Source organism: Zonotrichia leucophrys, chromosome 2 (assembly GCF_028769735.1).
Source record: "Zonotrichia leucophrys gambelii isolate GWCS_2022_RI chromosome 2, RI_Zleu_2.0, whole genome shotgun sequence".
NCBI classification, from domain to species: Eukaryota; Metazoa; Chordata; class Aves; order Passeriformes; family Passerellidae; genus Zonotrichia; species Zonotrichia leucophrys.
Genome location: NC_088171.1, coordinates 53,158,689 through 53,186,603, shown reverse-complemented (window position 1 = coordinate 53,186,603; position 27,915 = coordinate 53,158,689). Strand labels below are relative to the sequence as shown.

General features: G+C 41.3%; 1 protein-coding gene across 7 annotated transcripts in view; it reads left to right on the top strand.

Annotated features, from left to right (window-relative positions):
• HECW1 (HECT, C2 and WW domain containing E3 ubiquitin protein ligase 1) overlaps positions 1-27,915 on the top strand; it is a 252,223-nt gene that overhangs the window by 204,213 nt on the left and 20,095 nt on the right. For all 7 annotated transcript variants that reach the window (XM_064705015.1, XM_064705013.1, XM_064705011.1 and 4 more), the window contains 8 exons: positions 1,773-1,878; positions 2,057-2,153; positions 4,065-4,148; positions 5,157-5,266; positions 7,378-7,498; positions 8,940-9,053; positions 11,800-11,952; positions 27,668-27,766. In XM_064705015.1, the coding sequence (XP_064561085.1) occupies positions 1,773-1,878; positions 2,057-2,153; positions 4,065-4,148; positions 5,157-5,266; positions 7,378-7,498; positions 8,940-9,053; positions 11,800-11,952; positions 27,668-27,766 (884 nt within the window). The remainder of the gene's footprint in view (positions 1-1,772; positions 1,879-2,056; positions 2,154-4,064; positions 4,149-5,156; positions 5,267-7,377; positions 7,499-8,939; positions 9,054-11,799; positions 11,953-27,667; positions 27,767-27,915) is intronic.

Sequence of the window (27,915 nt, the reverse complement as noted above, 5' to 3'; positions counted from 1 at the left end):
GAAAGGCCACCATTTGCTGGGGTGGATGCCTGGGGCACAGGGGAAAAGCTGCCTAAGCCTGATCTAAACTTTCCTTGTGAGGTGGCCTGTGGGGTGTGAGGAGGAGACAAAGGCAGTGAAAGGGTACAAGTGAAATCCTAACTGGATGATGAAGCGAAACATTCACCATGCACTTGCACAGCAGTTTTGTGTTTTAAATGACAGTGTGTTTGATTAGAATAGTTACAATTTTTCATTGTTTAACCTGTGTGTTGACACGTATCAAATGCATTGACTGGTATCTTGTTATGTGTAAACATTTTAAGCTTTATGGGTTCCAAAAGGCAGCTTGCCAGGCACATTTAGCTTCCCAGTTTCTGTGTATATCCAGTTGGAAGACTTGGCTTTTGGCTGTGCCACTGAAAATGGGTTGGCACCATTTGCTTGGATGCAGAGCTAAGCATTTAAAATATTGAAGTTGGGGCGATTTCTTCCTGAAGTAGTTGCCAAATGCTATAATTTGTGCAGTGAGAAAGGAGCAGCTGTTAGCCCAGTGGAGTGGCAATTGGAATTCCTAGTGCATCTTGTCCTGATACAGCCTCACGCTGTAGTCACAAGACAAGGGGGAGTGTCTTTAAACTGAAAGAGGGTAAGTTGAGATTAGTTATGAGGAAATAATTCTTTACTGTGAGGGTGGTGAAGCACTGGAACAGATTGCCCAGAGAAGCTGTGGATGCTCCAGGCCTGGGAGTGTTTTAAGACCAGGTTGGAGGAGGCCCTAGTTACCTGGTCTAGTGGAAGGTGTCCCTGCCTGTAGCAGGGGTGTTGCAATTAGATGGTCTTTAAGGTCCCTTCCAACCCAAACCCATTCTATGATTCCTCTCTTGGCCTCACTGTGGCCATATTCTGGAGGAAAACATGAGAGACAGGTCGGTTCCCCTCAACTTTCACAAGTCTCCAAAAGGTTACCCAGCAAGTAATGCCTTAGTGCAAACATTGCCAAATGTCATTGTTTGCCTTTTAATATCTTCATACCGAAGTGTCTTCTCATCTTTTAGGAAATCTGCCTTTCTGACACGATTCCTTTCACTAGATAGTGTATTTGGAACAGTGGCTTTCTTTGAGTGCCTCAGTTAAGGGGTAGTGAAAAATTTCCTTCTTACTACTCCCTTTATCAGGTCTTAGGAAATTGTTCTTATTTCCAGTGTATACAATTCAATTTCTGGTTATGCAAGTTAGGCAGCCTTTTGGGATAACACAGCCATTTTCTGTGCTGTGATCTACATAGGTATGCCTTCTTCATGTTATTTCCACTATTAAATCTCCCTTCAATAACACTGAGTGAACATTGCAGCATTGTGGGGTTTTTCTCTTTTCAAAAACATTGCTGTAAAAACCTTGAAATAATGCAGTTATGCTAAAACAATACATGTTTGACACTACAGAGTATGTAGTGTGATACTATAGAGATTTTATTTTCACTGAACCAGATATCCATCACTGCAATACCTACATTAACATGCATTTACTTCTGGATTCTGGTGCCTTCAGCACTGAGGAGGTGTGATAGCTCTGGATAATTGTGTACCTTCATTTGGAAGCACAGAATTACTTGCCTTTTTTGAGTTGACTGGAGTATAAAGCTGTAATTTTCATGCATGCTTTCTGCCTTTCAGTCAGCATCATGGACTATTCTAAAGGTTGCAGAAGTAAAAATGACAAATCTTTTAACTGACTGATGAGCTACTGATGGTCAGTTTTGATCATTCTTTTCCTTTTCTCTGATGTTGTAGGCCTCTGAAGTCTCTCGAAACAGAGGAGTTACTCTGTTGGCCAGACCAGGCAATAGTCTCGTAACCGCTATTCGAAACCAGCACCATCACGAGGCATTACCTCTGGGTAAGCCAAGTTGGTTTTTTAATTCTCCAAGCTCACAAAGGTGAGGTTTAGGACATCTCATCAGCTGTGTGCTGCACTGCCTCATGTTGCCCTGTGCCTCAGTGGCAGTGCAATGAGCCCCTGCAGAGTTCTGGTGAGGTGACAAATAAAGCCTCTGCTTTGATTTTACCTTTTCCAGCTTACAATGACAAGATTGTTGCATTTCTACGCCAACCCAACATTTTTGAGATGCTGCAGGAGCGTCAGCCCAGCTTGGCCAGAAACCATGCACTCAGGTACTGCTTTTTGCCAGACTGCTCTACCCTACTTCCAGAAAGTGCTTTTTGTAGTGGGGAAAACAAAATTCTAGTAACTGTAGTACAACAGATGAACTTGGAGCTCCTATAGAACTGCCATCATTAAAGAGTAGATGGGAACCACCAGGATCCATGTGGTTACTATAGTTACTTTCCACAGACATCCAAGAAGTAAAATAAATGTGGGCAAATAATAATCAGAAACTCCACCTTCACCTGCAATTATCACTTTGCTTTTCAGAAGATAAGAGTTAAAAGAGTGTTTGGATGGAAGTCAGCAGCAAAACCCCAATAAGTCCAGCAGAACTGGGATTTTGCTTCATGGTTGGATTCACACCCCTGTCATGGATATAGTCACCCTATCCCTTATAAAGTAATAGGAACATTATTATGAAGTGGATTGTACTATTGTCTTTAATCTTTCTCACTTGACTTAAAGGTAGTAATTTCCAAAGTAGTTATATTGTGTCAAGCCCATTCCTTTCTTTTAGATTTTTTAAAAACAGAAAAAACCAGAACCAGTCCCTAATACAGCTTACACTCATTCAAATTCCAAAGTTTGAATTAACTGCTTTTGGCCAAGAACTTAAGCTGGTGTTAATCAATGTCAGGGGTGCCCATATGCACCAGCTGAGAGTTTGACCAAGAGTTTAGGTTGTACTGTGCAGTCAGAGGTGTGGCTGCAGGACTGCTGAAGGAGGAGAGAGCCTCCAAATTCCTACAGTGTGCTTTTGCTGGTAGCCTTACTGAGTCCTCATTTACCTCTGAGGGCCAGACAAGGAATTTTTTGGGTGTAAGGATTAGACTTCTTTCTGGAGGAATTGATACATGCAAATAGAATGAGAAATGGAATGAAAAATGCTCTCAGTATTCAAGATGTACATTTCTGTAACAGAAATTTTTATCTTCACCATCACATTATTCCAGACTATTTTTTTTCCTCAGCTGTAACTTGAATTCTCATTTCCCAGAGAACAGATAATGCTTTTATCTCCTTTTGAGCAGAGAACAAAATTGACCAGTGATAGGGGCTCGACAGCTTAGCCAGTGTATAATGAGATTTGTAAGAGGATACTGAGCCTTTTGCCTCTAGGTCATTGCTGATTATACCTTGGGCCAGGAGTGATCCAAGCTACTGTCTAATGCTCATGCAGCACGTGTTAAGCAAACTCCTAGGATGTAAAGTCCATCTTTCTTGGACCTTGATTACAAAGTTCCAGAGCACATCCTTGAGATAAAATATTTTGACTTAATACTAGAATAAAAATATTTGAACAATGCAATGCTTTCGAAACACACTGATAGGCTGGGGTGTAGATGCTTATCCTCCCTGATGCTAATCTGATAATAGGATCCTATCCTATGTTTTCCGGTTTTTATTAACAAAAGGTATGATTTTACACATGCAACACATATTACACTGTATAACCTCTGTGTGATTAATTCATATCAATATATATTAGAGTGTTATTTCCCAGATGGAACTGACAGAGGGAAAGGAAGGGATATTACTGCAAATTCTGTTAACAAAAGGTGCTATGTTAGTTGTAGGCTTACACAAAAAACCTGCACTTGGTGACCTGATATATTCATATGAAACTGGAGGACTAAGAATCACTCTGTTCTCTAAAATAGAGAAAAAAATCTCTTACTTTTGGATCAGTAAACTGAGTGATGGAGACAGAATTTTTTTCATGAGTTTGTTTGGAAGATTAGAAAATGAATCAGGCATATAGGATGTTTGCCATTTTTTATAAGGAGATAAGCAGAAACTGGCAAAATACCAAAGAATAACTACTCTATGCATGGCTCAAGCTGTGATAATGGCATGTTTTTTTCTGGTTTTTTATTTTTTTTCTTCTCCTCTCCATAATATCACTTGTGTTTCAGGGAGAAGATCCATTACATTCGGACAGAGGGTACACATGGGCTTGAAAAGTTGTCGTGTGATGCAGATTTAGTAATTCTGCTGAGGTAATCAATTCCATCAATAGCATAATGTCTTTACTTACAGTACCAGAGAAACTATCTGGCTCTTTCCCAGCATAATTGAAAAGATTTTGTTAAATCAGGTCATACTGATAGCCATCCAAAATGATTCAGCCAGAGTCAATCTGTCAATTTGTACTTCCTGGAAGGCAGCCTCCATCAGTGCAGTAAATCCAGCCAGCTCAGTCAATATGGCTATTACCATCAAGTAGCAGATAAAAAAGAATCAGGTCAAAACACTTTCTTTTAATGGAAAAAAGTCTTGTTTTTTAAAGAAAGAAAAAAGAAAAAAGAGAGGGGAAAAAATCCCTTGTCTTTCTCACTATTATGATGTAACTGCTCATGAAATTGATAATTTTACTGCAGCACTGCTGCCACACATGCATGAAACCTCAGTGTCCAGTGCAGTGGGCATTGTCTGGGTAATGAAGATAAGGCTTCAGTTTGTACTGGAACCAGAGAGCTTGGTCTTTAGGCCCTGCTTCTCTTCAGTGCAGCTAAGAAGTTATTTTATTGTCTTGGCCCGAGATGGGAAATGTTGCATTATCCAGGTGGGGTTGGTGTGCTGTAATAGCACTGCCTAATGCAAGAAGTTTACAGCTTATTCCCGTCATTTCAATTCAAGCAGTCAGAGCACTGAACTACATGAAAATGGCCCGAGTAAAACAGCCTGGGAGACAGAGTGTGCATCTTTACTTCTCTCTGCTAATGTGTTGAAGGTGCTCCTGTTTCCTATGTAGCCTCATGTCTTTGCTCTCCATCAGTGATTGAGCTATCATGTTAGCATGAAACATCTATTAAAATTCATTTTGTTCTTCATTGCTAGTGACCAGGCTGTCTTTGGGAAGCCTATGGATTTTTTTAATCCGTGAGCTCAGAGATGCACCCAAACATCTGAGACAATGAACTTGCACCATGCTGCATATTTACATTCCTTCATGATGAATGTGATGAATGTGAACTAAATCTCTCCCTGTGACTTTTTGCATGCAGTCTTTTTGAAGAGGATATCATGTCCTACATACCACTGCAGGCTGCCTTCCATCCAGGTTACAGTTTTTCGCCTCGCTGCTCACCGTGTTCATCACCCCAAAACTCTCCAGGTAAGGAGTTGGGAAAATTAGAAGAAAATCTTGCATTTGTGATATTTCTTCTAATAAATAGAAAAGAGCAGATTCAGAGCCAGCATCAGCTGTCAGCCTACTAATTCCAGTGCCCACTCTGAATCTGATCCCAGCTGCTTTTTTTGCTGGATCAGTTTCCAGTGCTGCTGTGTGTCTATTGATACATATACACCTTTTGATATTGCTGGAAAGAATTGGGTGGTGTACTCCAAGCATAAGTCACTGACATGGAAGCACATTCTTTTTATGAGACAGCAGCCAAGAGCACCTTCCAAATTGAAGGTGTGTTGCAGGACTCCAGTACCCCTGTAAAGTTCAGTCTCCTCCACTCAGTGTTCCAAAAACTTTTCTTCCCTAGGCACATCTATTTTGAGACCTAAGGTGATCATCTTCATCATCTAGCCTGACCTCCCGTGTTGAACCCATTAACTTAGGTTTGACAGGAAACATGTTTTCCAGAAAGACATGCTGTCTGAGAAGGTTATTTCCAGCTGTGCTGTGTCTCTGTAGTTATTGTTTATGCTATAGAAATTTGAGGAGCTAATGTCTCCCTTTTGCCAAGAGACACAACTCCACCACAGTCTCACTGCGTGGCTGTGTCAGTGGCCATTTTGGGAGAATCAACAGAAATGTGATCTGAAGAAATCCATTTTTGGCGGAACTTTTTGGGCATGCATTTAAATTATCTGATTTCAAACAAAATTAATGGACAAGAGAAGTTCAAATCTTGGATGTGGATGTGGAAAATGGAAAGGCTTTTTGATGTGAAGAAGTTAAATGCTAAACCCTTCTCTACAGGACAACTGTGTTCTGTCAGAATGTCCTATTTTCATTAATGAGTTTTAATACCATTGTGAGTACAAGTTCCCCCTGTCTACATCAGGACAGGTCATAAGCAAGTCTCCTTCAGGACAAGAATCCAAGTATATGGCACAAATGTGACTCAGGAGACTGTTCTTGTGAAAACACAAAGGCAAATACTCATTTCCAACAACACACTGTCTTCTTGCTAATTTCTCTCCTGGTTATAGAGCCCATGAGAGCACCCCTTCTCTTATGTGCTGGGGAAAAACAGAAGGCTTAGAGAAGAAAGAAGTGTTACAAGGGATTCTCTTTGTGCCGCATGTATATACAGCAGCATGCATATACAGCAGCATTTTCTGTTTTACCAGCTGAGACCGTAATGTCCTTCCCTCATGGCAGCCACGATACTTTGGGCTCCCACTAAATGTGATGGGTTTATTTTTCTTTCCTGTGGAACATTTGCTGCCAGATTTCTCATAAAAGGGCTGTTTTTTATTGTCTTTTGTAATGAGATAGGTAAATGGGATTTCATTAATCCATTATTCGGCTTTTTATGGCATGGCACTTGTTTATACAAAAAGAATAATCTCCTACTTCGAGAATGTGGCCTTCAAAATAAAACAAGTTCCAAATTGCTGAAAAATCTGCTGTTATGTGTGAATCATAATAAGGAAATGTAGCATTTCCTGCTGACAGAAATCCTTTTTGATGCCACAGAGGGGTTTTGTGTTGATAGCTGGAAGTGTTTAATATACAGTCAGATTAACACAGGGAAACCTGACTCGCAGCTTGGCTGGGCTGCTAGGCTCCAGTGAGAAACATTGCTCTGAGTTTCAGAGGCTTAATCCTGCCAAGTAAGGAGATCTCCTATACAATGCAGAGGAGAGAGATCTCTTAAAAGTGCAAAAGGGAAAGAAAACCTAAATGCCACTGACCATGAAAGGTAGATATGTATTTCAGTCTTTCTCATGCCTTTCTGATCCTTCAGTTTGCATTCAGTCACAGCTAAAGGCAGAGGCAACACAAGGACACACACAAGGTGAGCTTAACAGTACTTTTAGTGAAGAGGATACAGTCTCTGGAAGTTCATTTCAATCACTGAATTACAGGAACTTACAACTCTATGGATGCCAGATAGAGCAAAACTAACAGTGAGTGCACTGTATATCTGCAGAAAGTTCCTAACACATTTTTTAAACAGTTCTGTGTGGAAACATCAGCTGCATGACTTGGAAGAATGTCAAGCCCCTTACACCTTAGGATGCTGTTTATTTTCCCTCCTTCAGGGCTGCAGCGAGCAAGTGCAAGAGCACCTTCTCCATACAGGAGGGACTTTGAAGCCAAGCTGCGCAATTTCTATCGAAAACTTGAAGCCAAAGGGTATGGGCAAGGTCCAGGGAAAATTAAGTAAGTATTAAAATCACTCAGTTAGTCTAAGGGGACACAGCTTTGTCTTTATGTCTGGAGACTATCTATTCACTATCCATGAGGACAGGGATAGGGAGTGTAAAACACCCTGGAGATTGCATTTTTTTACATAACCTCAGGGAAAGATAAGGTCTTCATATACTCTGCAAAAGAGTGACCTTCAAGAGGCTTTTGTGTGGAAGTTTTCTTCTTAAAGATTCGTATTCTCTTACTCTCCCATTTCTTGCCTATTTAACAGGGATATTCACATTACTACCTATAATTTGCCAGTAGAAGAATTATCCTTCCAGGCAAACACTCACCAGATATTAACAACAGCTATATCATTGTAATGGTGGAATGACTCCAAATTCTTTGGATCTACATAGCAGTAGATGTGTATAACTCAGGGTATCAGTGTAACTCAGGGGCAGAACAGGATCCTACACAAGTTAGTTTGTACATGCAGGTTTAACTTTCCATAGTTCTTTGTGTTGATAGCCCCCCTGGATTTGAACTGGAGAGATTTGTGTCAGTCTTCATGTATTTGGGGTTCTCTGTCATTTGATTGTGGAGTTTCTTTCCATACATCTTGTTAGTTGGCTTTTGAGTCTGTACCAACTTGTGCTCAATCTAGTTATCCAACTTTGCCAAAGGCTGTGGGCTGTTTCTAAGGTATTTCCTGGGCATCTGGTTGAATTTATGCCTCAGGTTGGCTTCCTACCAAAGGACATCTGTTGTGGAAAAAATAAAAGTTTGAAGCCAAGCAATTTATTCCAGGCAAATGTCATCAGCAAAATGATCTTGTAGAGCTGAGGAGTCCTAGCTGGTGGTTACCCCTTTTGGTGTCCTGCTAAATGGGCACAAAATATACACTAAATATATTTTAGAAAGTCTGTTTTAAAATGTCCATGAACATTTGAACATATGAAAAAGAAGGGTTTCTTGCACAGATGGTATGTAAAAGTACTATCCATTAAATTGTTGTAGAGATTAGTAAGGGAATGAGAGATGTGTTGTATAAACACAGGCCGAAACTCCCTTTGCTTCCCCTGCCACAGAGGCAGTATGTCCATGGACATTCACTGGATTAAATCCAGGAAGTGTTTGAGGCCAATTCTGGAAAGCTGGGACTTCATATACAGAGGGAACTCACAGCCCCCTCTACCACATAAATTTGTACATATGGGTATTGCAGAGAGTCTTAGCAGCAGAGCATCACTTTGAACCTGATCACGGCACTGTGAAGGAATTCACCTTCAGGGCACATAGAAAAGCCAATGGAAACCCGTAATGGTAAAGTAGCACGGGCACCAGCAGATGCCATTTTATGAACTTCTCTGAGAACGAATGTCTCACTTTATAGCTGTTGTTTACCTCCAGTCTCACAGGCTCCCACAAGACCCCATGATCGGATCTTTATTTCCACCTCCCTTTGCAGGTTGATTATACGGCGTGACCACTTGCTGGAAGGCACCTTCAACCAGGTCATGGCCTATTCCCGCAAGGAGCTCCAGCGCAACAAACTCTACGTCACGTTCGTCGGCGAGGAAGGGTAGGGAACCACACAATGCTCTCAGCTCTGAGGCAGCTGCTATGCTGCAAAACAGCAAGTTGACTAATGCTGAACCACTCTTGCTATGTAATGTTTTTTTTTGTTTTGTTTTACCCCTGAGTAAGTGATTCATCTTAATAAACGCAAACATTTGTTAAAAATAACAATAACAAAAATGCTTCATTTTCCTCTAACACCTTCCATGTAGATGTCTCAAAGTGACAGTTTAAGTGGTTAAATCTATTGTCATCTTGTTTGCTGTAGTTTTTTTTGTCAGGCTGGAAGGGAAAACTCAACTGCAGGCCAATATTTACACACTGAATCGGTCTGAGGGCTATAGCTAGAGACCAGACCTTTATCCAGTTTGTTACTCTAACTCTTCGCAATGGATCTTGTTTTCCTTTAAAAATTTTAGTTTTGCATGCCAACTAATGATCATTTGTTATCCATATGTGGATTTCTTGTTTTCACCTTAAGTGAGAAACATCAGTGCTGTTTAGTCCTTAAAATTTAATTCATGCAATTGGAATCTGAAAGCAATAGAAGTTTCCTGAGAAGGCCTTTTCTTAGGAAGCTTTGTACAACTCTTAAAATCCATGAGCCATTTTTGCATGATGAAAGCCAACCCCTGACCTTTTGTTCGTAAGCACAACCTTTCAAATCCACCCTGGATCACCTCAAGAGCTATATTGTAGTTGAGGGTTAATCCACACGCTTTTATAATGGAAAGACCATTATGTGTGTGTTTTCAGTGTGCCATATGACAAAGGCATGAAACTGTATTTCAGTAGCTTTGCATGTAAAGTTTCTTTTGTTCAAAAACCATGTGTGTAGGATTTCAGTCCCAAATGTATCAGACAGTACCTGAGGCAACTCTTAACATGTCCAGCAAATGCTGACACTCTCAGCTCTGAGGTGTCATGGCAAGTGATGGACTTCTGTCCCTTGTCTTGGGACAGGTTATGTACAATGGGAACAGAAGTTGCCAGTCTCAAAGAGAGTCACTTGGTGACCTCAGTATCAGGGCTTTTTCACTCTTACTTTTCATTATCTATGGATTCAATATTGTGTAACAGAGGTCATCTTTCACAGCTGATCTTGCCTCTGGCCTGCAAGTAAAGCATAAACATGTAGCACACTTCAGTTTATGTTTTTGGAATAGCATTCTGGAATGCTAATACTGGCCAAAGTCATATTGTTTTCTGTGTGGCATGGTGTCCTCAGGAGAAATTACAAACCAATTTGATGTGCAAATTAATTCATTTTTCACTGATTCATTTACATCTGAAGATACATTCCTCTAGGCTTTCTGCTGCTTAATGCTAATATACATTCTGCTGGAAGGACTCTAAGATGCCAGTTCCCTACTGAAGAGTCGATGTTATATGGCCACGAGATGCTGTATGGGCACAGCTTCCCACGGTTCAAAGAAAAAGCCCATTGAAAATGAACTATAAAGGCTTTATGATGAGTTAATGTGTTGCCCAGAAATGCAGTAGCTAGTCTCCCATTGGAGGTCTTTGAACGCAGACACATCTTGTTTGTAGTTCTTTACTCCAGCCATTATCAGGCTTAACTCAGTACATTGATGTCCATGGAGCCAGACCTGGTCCATGGCTGGCACTGGTGGGTCATGTGGGCTTGTTACCATCCTCTTTTACAGATGTGGCTTTCATGTCATCACATGATCCCAGAGCTAAAGTTCCTCAAAGAGAGCACTGAATCTCCAGACATAAAACACAGGAGGATGAGCCCATCTGCCCATCACCATATTTCTAGTTGCACAAATCAATCATTCAGCCCCTTTCACTTATGCTTCTGTAACTCCATAGCACAGACCATTCTGATCCAGTTGCAGAGCTTTCTATTTACTTTACAATTGTTAAGTAGAAGGAATAGTGTCCACCTCAGAAAATCTTTTGGCACACATGATACATGGCTACAGATAATTTCTTCATATTGCTACACATAGGTTTATTTTAGATTGAAAAAACCTACTCACCATTATTAGAGAATGATCTGTTTTTAATAAATCCACCACATTTCTCATTTAATGCATTCAGGAAAAATTTTTAGTCTTGTTTCCCTTTTGTTTTCCAAGTTAAATGTAAAAAATTCAAGGGGAAACAAAGAGGCTTTCTATGGAGCAAATTCATACAACAGCAAAGCTCAATTTAAGGTGTACCACATGAAAATAACAGAAAGGGCTTGGATAGAACAAGGAAGGAATCACCATTCTGTCTTAAAAGACACAAGTGTGCTGGGATTTGGTCTTGTTCTTTATGGTTTCTGTAGCTGAAAAAGCATCCTTGGGGCTAGATTTGGGTACATCTCAGTGTAGGAGGGTCAGAGTAATTTCTGCTCTAGCCCAGGCTTTGTGATCTGTGAGCCCAGGTGTTCATAGGCAGTTCAAACCCACTCAATAGAAAGCTACCCTTCTGCTGGCCAGCCAGCTGAGGCAAGGCTGAGCCTTGTACCTCCAGTTTGCTAAGCTTTTGGAACACAGGAAAGTAAACTACTTAATGTGTCCCAGTTATGACTCCTCCCAGATCAGACTGGATATTGGTGAAATTTTGGCATTGCAACTTGTTCAGGAATCAAGTTTTGAGAGGAGAGATAAATCATGTTAGAAACACTTGACTACACAGGCTGCTGTACTAAGACAGCAACCAATGCAGGCAAACCCAGGAAATCCACTCAAATGATAAGGAGCCTCATTTTATCTTTTCTACCTTTTTCTTTCCAGGTTGGACTACAGTGGCCCCTCCCGAGAATTCTTTTTCCTTCTGTCTCAGGAGCTCTTCAATCCCTATTATGGGCTGTTTGAGTACTCAGCCAACGACACCTACACTGTACAGATCAGCCCCATGTCTGCCTTTGTTGAAAATCACCTGGAATGGTAAGAACATTTTATGAAGAACTGAACAATTGTTTCAGAGCAATAAAAAAAAAGGGAAAAGCAAAACAAAAGCTCCCAGTTTAGACTGGAGTACATACAAATATTGCTAATTCTGGGAAGAGGTGGGGAAGTAGTTTGTGAAAAGGAAGAGATGAACTAAGCATAAATACAAGATCAGGCTCTGAAAAAGCAGTTGTGATGAAGTACTACTATTAAAATATCCTGCTGGCATTACTTGGGACTTGATGTTTGCAAACTTCTGTGTGAACGTAAAAAGGACAGGGAGAAGAGCTCTGCTTAATCTAGTCTTCATCTTCTTGGTGCCTTTCTAAGAAGAGCCACTGTGACCTTTCTATACATCACACAGCATTATGCTTTTAAGCTGTGTTGTGTTCTCTGAAAGCCACATTGCTGCTGTTCCTACCACAGGCCTTAAAAAAAGGCCCAGTGAAAGCAGTGTCCCTTTTCTTCCCTGACAGTGTCCTGCTTGTCTGGGGCAAGGCCGGAAGAGTGAGCAGATATTTTAGCTTACTAAGTATGTAGACGAATTTCTGATCTTGTTTCTTTATCAAAAGTTCTGAAAGCATATTGTGATGTCCTCATTTTCTCTTTCTGCCTCCAGATCTGTCTGTCTTTGGGAGTTGTTTTCACTTTGGTAGTTTCAGATGTGGTTAAGTGAAGCATAGGCTCCGAGCCCCGGGCATCACTTGGTCCCTTGTGGGATTTCATTGTGTCAAAGAAGTGCTGCCACATGGACTTGTTCCTATGATGGTTTTCTTTGTCAATCTCACTGGCTCCTCTCAGAGATCCTTTTTTTAAAATGAGAGGCAGACCCCTTTTAAATTGCAAATAGTATGTGTTCCTCTATTCTCTTGAACAGACCCCCCCTTTGCTTGGCTTACAGCAGGTGGGAGATCATGAACAGTTGTGCAGTCACCTCTGTTAAAGTTACCCAGGGGAAAAGGAATGTTGCTTGGGACTAGCATGGTTTCTAAATTGTTGGAATGTTTTTTATATTATCATTTCCAGCAATGGAGCTAACAATGATCTTTGCTTTAGAGTGTTTCTCTACTGACATGAGCAGGAAGACAGCAGCTTAATTCTTACAGCTTGTTCACCTCCCACTGCATCCTGTTCATTAGACATTATCTGGGGCCTTCCTAGTTTTCAAGAAGAAATAAAGTCTGTCCTTTGTCCTACCTTAACAGACAGCATGGATAAACTTCTGATTTAGGAGGCTGTTTTTTGTGGAGCTGTATTTTGACTTCCAGGCAGAGGGCCAGCAAGGCAAGTGCAAACCCATCTGATCATTCTGCCCACATTGTGACAAAGCTTTTTCATAGCCTGCTCTGTGTCCAGAGATGGTGTTGCCGTGTTATCTCAGCAGCAGGTGAAACGTGCCCTTGGCTCTCATGTGTTATAAACACTATCCTGGCAAAGAGTTGCAGTTTTTTAAGTGATAAATTCTACTGCAAAACACATATGCTGTGTTTGATCCCTTCATTTTGTCCTTCTGTGCCTTGGGAGATTTTAACATGAAAGAGGCAGGTTTTTAAAGGTGTCCTGGGTATACAGAACAGCAGAAAGAACACCTAATATGATTTTCCTGTAGCAGTTAGCATTTAACTCAAAAATCAGCAGCAGTTAGATACTGCCTCTGCCTCTAACAAACGTAGGCTGTTTCTCCAACTGCACATATCAATCCAGCTTCTTGCATGCAGAATGTTATTTGGCCTTCAGACATTTTGTTTTTCTGTTTTTAAGAAAGATAAATTTGGCCTCTTGGCCTGCAGAAGGAAATAATGCTATGAATGAAGAGGCTTGCACATGCAGCATTGTAAATAGGGCAAGATTGCATGACCCAAGGGAAAGATAAACAATCCAGTCTGTGCTTGGAAATACTTCATGAACCTGTTATGGAAATAATTGCCTGAGACGAGCAGCTTATAATTAGCCTGATAGGTTTCATGATTGGCTTGTAGATATCTAGACATTCTAGATGTTTTTATACTGTGTGACTGATCTCAGCTATTCATGTGTAACCCTAGAGTTCTATGTTCAGAATTCTGTGCAGCCAGCAAAGATAGGAATTGGATCAACCTTCTTGAAACTGAGTTCAGTGCTCCCATTAAGGCTTTACAAGGTAACTTCTGTGAGGACTCTGTACTAACTGCCTTGTTGCTGTTTGTTCCTGAGGAATGAGGTTTTCTGGTGTTCCCAGGCTTTCTTCATTCTCATCAAAGTCAGAGCTAGAACTTCTGTTTCTCAGATTTACTTGTTGATAAGATTCCAGCAGAGCCTTCTCCCTGTCACATGCCAGAAATAGACATCACTTTCCTGTTCTCAAATCTGTTATGAAGCACCAGCTAACAAAGATGAATCAGTTTGAGAGTTCCAGGGTCACAGGTAATTAATATTCATAGTCTTTTCAAAGCTTGAAGTCTGATGTCAGTCACGAAAACCACACAACCACAATTGGGTTAGATTTGCAGATTTCTTCAACTGTATGGTTTTTGGTGCTGTGGGGCTTGTTATTTATGTGAAATCTACCCTTGGCATGTTTTTCTCTATGGTACTTCTGCAAGACCTCTCCAGACACAGATATTTAAAGAAACAGAGCTAGTAAAAAAAATGCTTTCAAAATTATTTTACATTTTCTTAAGTGAACAGTGATAAATGTGAAATAAATGCAACAAAATGCAAAGATGTGAAGTTTTATTCATATTGGCAGAATGGAGAAATGCACTGCTCTTTTTTCCCAGCCTAAAAGTTACAGTTCTGCCCCTTTTAGTGGCTTATTTCATGCTTTGCTCTTTGTACAAACAGCATTCTGAGTCCAAAATGAGCACATCAAAGCACAGACTAGTTGTATATATGCCAAGTTAAGAAAGAGACATAATGACTGGAAAATATTTCTCATTTATGGAGAAACTGAGATTTAACACCTTTCCTGCAAGCTTCCATTGAATAAGACTTTTTCCTTCAGTTAACATATGTGCATACTGAACACACAAAATATAAGATATCACACATTTTTAAAGTTAAAATATTTTAAATCCCCTTCTATCTGAAAGGACAGGTACAACTCCTAGACCAAAGAAGTTTGATGATATGCTTTTATCTGCATGCTACAGAATGTACCTGAAGCTCATAGCCAGAAAAGCTGCTTTTAATCCGTGCCAGTAATGAGCCATTCTATCTGATCTAGGTAAATGTGTCTAGCTTTTTGCCTAGATATTTGAAAACATCTTCTGAAATACACCCCCACTGGAGGTACTTCACCCTTTTCCACACAAGTGGGCAAAATGTGGAACAAAAGAAAAAAATGTGAAAACAAGCCCAGCCTCTGCATAAAAAGCCAAATGGCCTAGACAGAAAAAAATCATTCACAGACATTCATTTGGAGATCTGAGGGATCTTAACTTGAAACATCTTTTTCTGTGTTTTCATAGTGAATTAGTGACAGCATGGGTTTGTGTAATAGTAAGCATTTGTGGACCTTGCTGTGACATTTATGCAGCCAGAGAGCAGCACCCCAGTGCTACAGTTATCTTAGAGGCATTTACAGCTTGCTAATCATACTTAGCATTCTGTGTCCATCTCAGAGAAGCCCTGTTGCATTTTGTTTTTCTTCATATGAAAATTAATGCATTTGTTTATCAGACCCTTTAGAAAGTTGGAGACCTGTGAGTAAAATGTTTTTGTTCAGAATCCTGCTGAAGGCCACAGACATGATACCCTCAGACCCAATGCTCAGATCTCCAGAAGTCGTAGATTATTGCTGGCCACGTTGTCCTAATGAACTCTATAACTTGATGTTCATTTAGAACTGCTTTGGGATAGAACTTTCTTCATTCATTTCCCATAATGAATTTTCTTTGTTCTCTCCAGACCTCCTTCTCATATTCTAGTCTGTGCCACTGAGCAGAGTCAAACAGAAGACTTGCATGTATATCTGCATCTCACTCTGCAGGCAGATGGAAGCCTGGTGAACCCATTCTCCATGCAGACAGGATCTTGCTTTCCCTGTGCTCCAAGTCAGCTGACATGGTCACTGCAACTGGCTGAGCTGAGCAAACACATGCTGTCTCCCATCAGGGCTGATGGCTTCAGGCATGGCACTGCCTCTGTTGCTTTTACGTGTTCTGGCACACGGGCAAAGGCAGCTCCCTTTGCCTACACGATGCTGTGGGGGCAGAGCCCCAGCCAACCTCTGAGCAGCCCTTTTATTTATTTTGTGTAAATGAGAAACCACATAACCAGCACTATCCATCTCTAGCGTGCTAGAGAATGCAGGGTGTTGTTTTTTCCTTTTTTTTTGTTATAATAAACCCAAGGAGAACTGAGAATGTTGCAACTTTGGCTGTCTTTTCTCCTTAGAGAGCTTAGTTGGTTTTCTTACCCCAGTTTCCTTATGAGTTGTGCCTTGTGCAATTGCCCTGCCTATCCATCAGACAGATTCCTAATCAGTTTAAGACCTGTCTGACAGGAAGGTAAATGCCTTGAAGATAACAATTTCCTAAAAGCTTTGTCAAACTTGTGTCTGTGAGAAGGACAGATCCACGGAAGAGTGGCTCAGAGAGGCAGGGGGAGAGCTCAGCAGGGATGTGTGCTGTCTGTCCTCACAGCTGGCCATGTGCTGTCTGTCCTCACAGCTGGCCAGGCAGCGTGAGTGAGCCGACAGGTCCATCCCAGGCACAGCTGCAAAGCGGGCACATTGTCTTGCTCAGTAGCTCGGGGATGTGAGGCAGAGCTGTGCACGCTCAGGAGAGACAGAAGGGAGAAACTGGAGATACTCCAAAGCCTGGAAAGTGCTAGCAGAAATGTGGAGGAGGAACTGGAGCTACTGCAGTGTGGTAATGTGGGGCCATCAGAGGCAGATCTATGGGAAACAAACCTCCGATAATCCTTCTACACAGAGATTGACTTATTTCAATTCAGGTGTTTTTAAAGAAAGTGACAAATCGCCTTATGAGCTAATGAGTTGTATTCCAATGCAGACCAGCTCATGGGATGGATTTAGGCACAGTCCCTGGCTCTTTATAGAAACAGTGGAGAAATGTAGTCACAGCATCTAAGCAGGAGGTCTGGAAACAGCCATTACTCCTCTCCACAGACTGAAGGGAGCTCTTGGGAATATGTGGTCTGAATTACTCATGAATCTCTCTGACTTTTCAGCTGTTGTGGCAGGCAACCTACATAGGGCCCAATACCTGCTCAGTCAGGGAGTTAGAAACACTGAGTCTGGTTTTGGGCTTAAAAGGGCCACTTGTGTGGGTCTGCATTTGGGGAAGGAATTAGTTTAGGAGACCAATTTTGCAGCTGTCTTGAAAGGGCCTGTTTATGCTAAACATTGAAAAATCATCCCCTAAAAAATCAGATAATGCACCCCAGAGTGAGGCATCAAGCTACATCCAGTTGTTTTTGAAATTAGATGATTGCCTGGTTGCCTCAGTTTCCATCTGAAGAGATTTCCTAGTATGTAATCAACTTGAATTCCGTTTGATGTACAGTACTGCTTGGAACTGCTTTGAAATTTTCAGATGAAAGGCACCATAGAAAACCAAAGCATTTAATGTTATGTTAGACCATAAATTTTAATTACTAGCAATATCTTATTTTAAATAAATTATGTCTGCATGAGAAATTTTCAAGCACTATTGTAAATCTTCTGGACAAGAATGATATTAAAATAAATGTGCAGCTGAAATAATTTATAAGACCTTTTCACTGTGTGAAAAGGGTATGTTACTGAAATGCCTTCTTGCTGCTGTACTGTGATCTCTCTCAATGCCTCCTGTACTTAAGTAAACTTTGATTTTCCTATTAAGTTTGATGTATGACTGTATCACATACAGCCTGCCTCAACAGCTGGTTAATTATTTATTAAGGGTCAGGAGGAATTGGAAGATTAAAGGCAAACCAAAAATGAAGGAGAAAAAAACATTCTTCCTAACTGAGCTTGTACAGCAACCATTTTTTCTTTTAAAAAAGGTTCTGCTTTATATTTACCTTACTCTTGACTTTCTCTCTCTTACTAGAGATTTTTTTCCAAGATCTTTTGAGGATCAAAATGGTGTTGCTTTATGAGTTGAAAGAAGAGATGTCTCTCACAGTCTCTACCCCTTTTCCCTTCCCTGAGTCTCAGAGTCTCTCTAGCACTTCTTCCAAATTAGAGTTTGGTTTGAGGGGAAGGCGGCTGTTCTGTTTTGTTCTGTATTTACAAAAGTCATATTTATGGGTTTTTCCCTTGCTTAGGGCCATTTAGTCTTTTGCAATGCTGCAGATTAAATCTGCCCATGGTAGGGAGGCTTCCCATGAAAATCTCTGTAGTGTCTGCACCTTGCATGTGGCAGAGGAGAAAAGGGTAAGATCCAGGCTGTCCCCAAGCTCGTGGGCCTGCAGGGAAGCAGCAGGATGGGCAGTGATTGTCTGTGTATTGGTAGTGGTGAAAAACTCCCCGGGAGTGATGAATGTTGTCGTATCTCCTGTCCCAGCCCCACTGGAATGGCAAGGCTGAGCTGTCACTATGAAGTATTGCTCAGTCATCATTCCCCTCCTTACTTCTCACTGCGTTTTATTCAGACTTCAGTAAAGTAAAAAAAGTCATCTAAAGCAGGTGCAGAAATTCCCAAGATAATCTTCTTTTGTAAGCAACACAATTCATACATCAAAAGAAAGACTGCTTGTAGAGCAATATTGTTTTCAGTAAATCACCCAAATTCATTTTGGGTATTTTTGAGTAGAGAAGACATTTCCGTTTCTGTAGCCTCTCCCTGGGATGTTTTGAAAGTTAGAAGTTTCATTTGTTCATTGAAAATTATTCTTGGTTTCGGTATGTTACCTTAGTGTTACATTGAATTCCAGAAAAGGGGAATATTAAAGATTTAATTATATCTGATATGTATGTTATTAAATGGAGAAAGGTAATGTTTGTCAGTTTCCCCTGACTTGGAATAAAAACATTTTTCAAAATTCCAATAATGTTATGGAGGACGAGAAAAATCCTAAGCTGTTCACCCTATATGAGAAAAGTTCATGTGATAGCAAGAATACAGAAGTATACATTCAATATCTCGTGTCTCATTGAAGGAAGCTTTTTACACTGTGACTTATTCTTCCATTCCAGAAAATGGCAGACTAGAAACTGGAATTATTTAATTGTGTTGGAAAGATTTGTAAAGAAAAGTAAAAAAATTTTCTTAGGCTTCAGAACACAAATGCAAACGTTCTGCTATTCTGCATGTTCCCAGAAGATGATCAGAGTGGTCAGTTTGCAGTGATATTAATAAAAGTTGGAAGTATTCAATGATTTGCAAAACAAGACGTGTAAGAGACTGCCCAGCAATTCATGGCATGTCTGAATATCAGCACACAGATTTCTGACATTACTCAATTGAGGATCCTCATCCTGAGAGACAGGCATCCTTAGCCGAGTTGCAGCACAGTGCAGACCCAAGTGTGTGGCTTTGGACAGGGGTGGCAAGTCCAGAGGGCTCTGCACTGCCTGTGAGCTGTTTGCAGTTAGCTCAAGGATATCTGCATCACCTCTCACCATGCAGGGTAAACATTCCTGGGTGCTTACCAGGACTTTATGATGAGCAGTCTCTCTCATGCTTAAATACCCCAGACAGGCTGGAAAGGATGTGCCTCCTTTGAGAATAAGTCAGTTATTGTGGCTGCAGTGTTTGTAGTTAGCCATTGAAGGAAATTGTGCAGTCATTCAGCTTGTGTTTTTATGACCCTCATGTCTGGCAGATGACTAAATCTGTGATTTCCCTGTAGCTTGACTAGTTTGTTTCAACACATGGCAAAGCTATGGAAAGCAAACATAAGTCATATGATGTCTGAAACTTCACCAATTCATGGGTTTGTAAAGTGCCCACCAACAACTCTTCCAAAGTCTTTGACTGAGAAATCAAAGTCTTTGATGAAAATGTTCTTTTGCTTGTTTGAAATATAACAACCCATAAGCATCAAACTGAACTGATCTATCAGGAACTGATGATAAACTGATAAACATATAAAATGTCAAATAGACTAAACAACTAAAATGGAGAAGGGGCTCAGAGGACTGTGATTCCATTGCTGTCTCTATCACTTGTTTTCTGGATACCTTCAGAGAAGTTATTCTACTTTTGTATTTAAGTTTTGTCAATTTTCACGTGAAATATTGGCACTGATCTCCTCTGGAAGTTGATCTCTCTGCTTTGAAATTTCCCAGTCAGCAATAAAGTCTAGGATCTGAGAATCACAAAATGTAGGGGTTTGTTGTCTGCTAGCCAGTAGTTCATACCTCGGTGTGTATCCCCCCATAGCTGCTGGGCAGAGGAGTTTTTGGAGTTTGCCAAGAGTGTCCCAGGCCAGTGTGTCTCATCCCTTGTACCAGCAAGAGAAGCTAAAGGCAACCTGGTGCTGATGGAGGTTAGTGGTGCTCGTGCTGCCGTGTTCTGGCAGGGGTTCTCCCACAGGAGGATGACTGTGCATCATGGTCATGAGGCTGAGAGATGGCTCTGCAAGCAGGGATGGCCACTTCAGCACTTGCCACACTCCTCATCTCCTCCTCCAAACCCCTGCATTCGTGGAACCTGTTACTGGTAAAGTGATACCTAGCATAGATTTCTTTTTGCAGAGAGAGACCATGTTCATTTTTAATCTCCTTACTATTTTAAAGGCAGACCTGGAAATCAGCTCTCCGCTTCCAGCGCTTGGTGTCTCTGGTGCTCAGACAGCCCATGACACCGAGGCTGGTGTGCCTGCCATGGCCCCGTGCAGAGGAATTCCTGCTCCTGCAGTGAGAACTTCTGGCGCAGTTCAGCTGATGTGCAAGAAGGCAGTGCCAGCAGCTCCAGCGTGGGGCTCCCTGACTTGGCTGCAGTGCTGAGCTAATGCAGCTGGAACCCTTTGTCCGTGTGAGCGTTTATCTGGAGCTACTGTGCGGAGGAAAGGAACCATCTGATGGATTGTGTTGAAGAGAAACCCAAGGGGATTTTATGAATTTCCCTTATCTACATTATCTTTGCCTCTCATTTTTCTGGATAAAGCAGAATAGCCTGCAGCTTATGCCATAAATTCATGCTTTCTTCTCTGTTACACAATTAGTCTTTTAACCGTTTCTGTCAGTTCTTTTGTGGTGGATATAGCCAGGATATAAGAAGGATGAAAAGTTATTTTGAGTGAACAAATGGCTAGGTTAGGGACAAGGAAAAGACTTGAAGGATCTGATTAGGTTAAATAAAGGAGCAATAAGGTTTGGATTATCTCTTTGTTTTTCAGTTGCTGGTAATTTAGGCTTCAGGAATGGTTTGAGGTTTAGTTGCTAATTTAGGATGCATGAGCTCCAGAGATTTAGGAGGACATGGATAGCTCACATTTCCATCACATGTAAGCAATAGTTCTTTTTCATGTGGCTACTACTTGGTAGTGAGAAATGTGTTCTACTTGCAGATAGATCCAGAGAATGGAAGTAGGACTTACTGAAGTGCCAGTAATGTACTGACCTTTTGCAGCAGAAAATATATGCACAAATTAGCAATGAAATGAGAGATTAACTCACATAAAGTTACTCATCATATGAAACTCCGGTGCCCACCAAAACTAAAAATATCTAAAGAAAGGCTTCTTTTCATCTAAAGAAAATTATCTGTTCAGTATTTCAAATGTAAAGGAATTTTATTCGTACCAATTTTCTTTTCTTTCTGAAAATAATTTTTCATCCTTTTCTTATTTAATTTCAGTTCTTGGGTGATGCACCTATATTTCTCACCCTTTCTGAGCACTGTCTTTGTATTTTATGACACTGCCAAGCAGGTTTGCTGGACTGTTCCACTTTACAGTAGGGGCTGCTTAAGAAAGGCTAGTGCTTTCTTAAATGAGTGTAACAAATTTCCTTGAAAATATCAATAAAACTCCTAAGTTTTATAGGCATAATAAGCAGACAGGATTATCAAAGAGAGGCTCATGGAATATGCTTCTTGATCTTTTGATGCCTGAATGAAATGCCTTGGTTCTGAGTAGCATGTATCCTCTATTAAATCCCAGTCACATTTGCTGGGGCAGCAGGAATCAATCCCTGTGGATTCTTAACTATTTAAGGTTTCCAGGGTGGAAATCTGCACACACAGTTGCTCCATGTCAGTAGTCCTAAATGTTTTCTTTAAGTTTTAATTGAAAAATGGATTGGAAAATGAAGCTTACCTGACAGAATTTTCTGTGGTTTCACAGTGAGGAAGTATGGAGTTTCCCCTTACAAACTCTGTCAACCTGGAATGAAAACCTGGAATGAATTTTGACCATATATGAGATAAGATCCATTTCAGTATTTAGAACATAATGCATAGGAGGTAAAACCAAAACCTTGGTTGGGGTGAGTCATTACCATTCCTTCAAAAGAAGCTTGTAGGGATCTAGTGTAAGCTCTCATGCGGGATTACAGTGTGGCTGGATACTGGAGTCAGTGCAGCATTGGGAGATCCTGTGCAAATGTGACCCAACTCTGTATCTTGGTCTCTCTAAGATCTTGATCTCTCTAAGGAATCTTCATATTGGAGATGGATATAAGAAAAGAAGATGAGCCAACAGTTCTCCTGTTACTCCTTACATTGGAATTCTCCTCTATGACTAATTTAGGAGTTATTTTACCTTTTCTCTTTAATGTGCTGAGACTTCATGAACTTCTGTCTCCAGCCTTTGTAAGAGCCATTCCTTTCATATTAATGACACATGAGGTCATCAGATTACTGAACTGAAGAGCCATGGTGCTGGAATGCCACAGCATCCACCTCTGAACCTGCAGACACACGGAGCACATTTGCCACGAGGCCAAATGACACGGTGGCAAAGAGGAGTCTGCAGAGTTTGCAGATGCAAGTCAGATAAAGAGAACACGTGAGCTGTCCCAGCCTGCGTGGCTCAGCCTTCCTGACAGAAGAATGCTTCGTGTCATCCCATTAGCCCCTTCCGATGTTCTTTCATTTGAGTGAGCAGGGGTTACATGTGCACACCAAATTAAAGAAAGGCATTTGTTAATGAGGGCTGATAGACAGAGGTGTGGATTTGATCCACTGACAAGGTTTTGTAGAGGTGACCTGATCTTCTGCTAGATCATTTCTCTGTAGGTGTAGCTCATGTAGCACATGTGGGCCATGTCCTGCACTGAGCCAACACAAGGATGTGTACTTCCAACATCTAGACACAGACCTCTGGAGCATGTGCCTGACACACTGCCAGCATTGCTTAAAATTCTTAATGTATGAGTCCAGGCACAGTTGTTTTAACCATCTTGCTGGTCAACTGTTTTTGCAAAATACACATTCTTACCACTTTCATGCATTAAAAGAAGAAGTTCTTTTTCTAAAAAGTGCTAGTGCTGGTCATAACACCAAAATTCAGAAATCATAGATTCAGTACATCTTCCTCTGCGTGTTGTGTCCCCCTTCATATCAAATCACAAAATTTTAGACTATAAGAATTGATTTTTAATTCCTTTAATCAGCAGTTTCTCACCTTCAGGTTGTTCACAAGTGTCTTCATAACAATGGCAGTTTTAACAGTGCTTTAAACAAGCTGTACCACAACCTCTTGAATCCATGATGCTCAGTTTCCTACAAATTTTTGTTTCATGACTGAATTCTCTGTTGTCTAATGAGATGCATGCTCAAGGTGAAGTATTTCCCATGACAGTGCCTTTATAAATATTTTCCTCTTGTTGGAATCTCTGGTATCTAATAATGATTGAGATTAGATCCAGTCTCTCCCGCTGTGAAAGGACTAATAGGCTCTCCAGGTGGATCCACCTGACAAATATCATTTGTCCTCAGAGGAGCTGCCAAGGACGGAAACCCTGAACCACAGTGTAGGCTCATTTGTTCAGCTTGTCTTTCAGGTGGCCAAAAGTTCATCTGCATGATTAAACAGTTAAGAGTTTTAAAACTGGTGCAACAGAATGTGTAAATTTCACTTACAGAAAGCAAGTCTTGTGAAAGGAAAGTGATATTTTCAAATTTGATGTGAACCATGCTGTATTTATATCTCTCAAGCCCTACTTTGAATATTTTTTCACAAGCTACTGCACCAAGAAGGGCACATTTAAATGCAGCTGATGTATTTGAGTAATATAAGGTTTGCAGGATTTTCAGTCTTTTTTATTTCATCAGGTGCATCCTCTTTTTAGGAGTTGAAGTTTCTTACACCATACCTAATTGAGCCCACAAGGCATGGTTCCCAAGGCATTCCCAATAGAATGATAAAGACCGTTCTTCCTCTGTACGCACAGATTACAATCTTTTCAAGGTCCATCGTTATCCATCTGAATCCAAGGAAAAACTGTCATATAAAGTAGAGCTCCATTCATTGAACCATTGAGAGAGAGCCCTGTACCAAATTGTGGGTCACTGTGGGTCCTGCCTTGCTCTGGTGCTGTATGATAAGGACCAGAGTACTTAAATCTCCTGTGACTCAGCTGCAGTGGGAGGAAAATGTATTGCCTAGTTGCTGCTACAGCATGGATTTGTCTCTCCCTGAGCACATGAATATGCAGTAAATAATCACAGAGTCCCATCCAGGGGAGTGAGCCTGTTATTTTGCAATGGGCTGTTGTGGCTCCTTCAGGGGCACCTGAAGACTCCAGAAGGAAAAGGAATTAGCTGGGTACAGTGGAAATTTCTGCAAATGGGTCAAAGAGAAGTGCTGTTAAAAGCCAGAAAGCAGGTGCACACAATGTCTTTTTTGAGTGGACGAACAGTGTCAATAGGCAGTCAAACCAGAGCAGCTCCACTGCTCATTAATTCTGTCTCTCGTTCCACCATTTCCTGTTCATTAACTCCCTCCTGCATTTACCCTCTCGCTGGAGCACATTACTCAGACTCAATCATTGTCTCCAAAAGGGAATGGTGTTGAAAGAAAAGGCCAGAGCAAGACCCTGCATTCCCCACCTCTCCCAAACTAGCTTTTCTGCTAGAAAGAAACCAAACAAGTATTTTACACTTCCTTGGAAAGATAAATGTAATTTAGGCTTAAGGAAGGTATGTGCCCTCGAGCCAGGATTTACCTTTGTGCTGCTTATTCTGTCAAGAAAACTGGTTTTGTTCTGAAAGGACTTTTTTACCCACCTCTTAATCTCACCCGTGCTCTAAATCTTTTAGGAAGAAATAAACACAAGAGTCTGGCTTTGTTTTAACTGGCTTTTTTAAGGAGGGCAATTTGTTTCTTCTTACTCTTTTGTAAGTTTTGATACTTTTTAAGTGGGACTGCTCTGCTTATCTGAGTGTAGTGGCAGCTTGATGAACTGAATGGAGCCACACACAGATAAATTGTGTATTTGTTCTCTGAGAAAGACAGCAAATGGCTCCTGTTGATAGGTATCTGCTGACTTACCATGGTCCATGTTCCTCAGTGCTGGATCGGAGAAGTGTCATGTCTGGTCCCAGGCCCTGTCCAGCAGGGACAAGGGGCCAGAGAACCTTCTGCTACACCATTCTTCAGAAGAGAGTCAAGTGTAGCACATCTCTGCAGAGATACCAAAGCTCTATGCAGGGGCAGAAGGGTTTGTGGGCTGGAGAGCTGACTTGCCTTGGCCACACAGCACCATGTTCTTCTGGGGCGATACAGAGCTGCGAGGGAATACAGTCTGCAGCACAGCTTTTTTATCCATTGTATTGATAGCCATCAGCAGTGGCAATGTTTTATTAATTATTTCATCTCACTTATCCCATGTGTTCTTAGGCTGGTGTGCCAGGCTTGGACCTTTCACACAGAAATGCTGCCTGTGGCTTTGGGATGGTTTGATGCAGTTCTGCCACAAGGCACTGATTCAAATCAGGCTCTCCATTAATGGCCCCTGGAACATGTGCCCCTAGCTGTAAACACCTTGGTGAGGTGCACAGCCCACTCATGTCAGCTTTGCAGGAATGCCCTCAAAGCCATGCAGAAGAAAACAAGCAGCAAGGAGAAAAGGGATGCTGTTCACACATTCAATCAGTTTCTTAGGAGCAGCCACATTCCCAAATCTTTCCTGGCAGTTCACTTCTGTTTTATTCCAGGCGGCTCCTGTCTGCCCAGTCCCACACAGCTGTGGGGTGAGCACTTGGTGAGGAACACCCCCAGCATTTTCATGCAGTGCTCACTTTCAAAACCTCTGGGGATGGATGGGGGTGAAGAACAAAACCAAAAAAGCGGACACGCGCTGTTTAGGACAAACGGACTTGATTATGGGTCTTGGAGGTGCTATAAAAGTGACGGATTACAGGTTCAGCATTTCTGGGGTTTGAGCTGTCTGGCTTCCACTGTGCTTTCATTGTATCAGCTGCCCCTCGTTTCCTTGCCTTCTGCTGGAAGCGCTGCACTGGAGCACAAGTGAAGTGAAGCAGGCCCTAACGAGAGCCAACAGCTGCCTTTTGTTGCTGCTGTGGAAACAGCTGTGAGGGGTAATATAATCATTCTTCTGTGGCCAGTCAGCTGCATATCGTAAGCACCTTTCCCAGATTCAGGGGACCCAGAGGCAGCTCCTGTGGTGATGTAAATGCTAATTGGGCCCACAGCAGGCTGTTTTGTGCCCCATTTGACATACTAAGCACTTGTTGTTCTGTCCCATGAGCATTCAGTTGATTGAACAGATATTCTTTGCCACCTTTAATACAATCAGACTCATGTTTCATTCTTGTGCAGGACAGGTCTTTACACTGATTCCTGTCAGTGGAACGAATGGTTTCTACACTTTTTGATATGTTTCTCATCTTTTGTGCAGTAAAGCTTTTCTGCGTTACCAGTCAGCTCACAGTTCTCACATTTGGGCTGATGGATTTTTTCCTTTCTTACATATAAGCAAGTTTTGAGTAGCTGTTGGGGGTTGTTCTTACAAAATCAAACTCACCTGGACTCGCACCAGTTTTGTGGTTTTCTGTCTGAGATGATTGATTTAAAAACAGGTTTGATGAAAAAATACAGAATAAGTCATAGAAGAAATCATAGGAAGAAAAGTTTAACAGTTTATCATCACAAGTCACAGATTATAATGGGCAGGGTGCTATTTGAGTGTGTGTACTTGTAGTGAGGCTGGGGGTGGTTGTTCTTAGAAACAAACAAAGCAGTGTGTAAATACTGAAAACAGCTGAGCAGCAAAATTAAGAAAGTGGTCTGAAACAGTGTGCCTGAACTTTAGATGCTGATTTTAATGTGTTCTTGGTCACAACAGTCAGCTGAACTATTTTAAACAGTTTTCCCCTACCAGGTCAACTCACTACCCTTTTAAAGTACTTTAAAGCCCCACCTCAGACAGGGTTGTAGCTTGTCAGAAACTGGATATACTGAGTCTCCAAACATCCTTTGCAGCTCTTTTGAGATAGCATTTTTTCTGATGAGGTGGAGCATTATAATATTTCCTTGGCCAAGTACTGTGTTGGATGTAGTCAGTGTACATCAGAACATTGAAAAAGAGATCACAGAAAGTGAGTGTTCATTGCTTTGGCATAGGAGAGAACATAACATGCCAGCTGCAGGTATGGCTACAGCAGGAGGTGCATCAAGGAAATCCATTATTGATCAGATATAGGAGGAGTGGCATTTAGTGTCTGCTCAGAAAAAAAAATCAGGGAATAAATGTGAAAAACTAATTCAGAAACAAACAAACAAACAAACAAGCCCCAGTTAGTACCTGTGTAAGTTTCTATACTGGAAGTCTTGAGTTGCACTTCATTAACTCTACATTTTTATTTCCCAGGTTCAGGTTCAGCGGTCGTATTCTTGGCCTGGCTCTCATCCATCAGTACCTTCTTGATGCTTTCTTCACAAGGCCCTTCTACAAAGCCCTGCTAAGGCTGTGAGTATAACCCCACAACCATGCACAAACAGCATCCCACAGGGAGTCCTACAGAGACACAGACCCTCTGGGAGCTGCTTCCAGCACACTGACCTTCAAGTTCTTTCTGCTGTTGGGTTGTTGTTCTGAGATAGAAAATGAACACATTT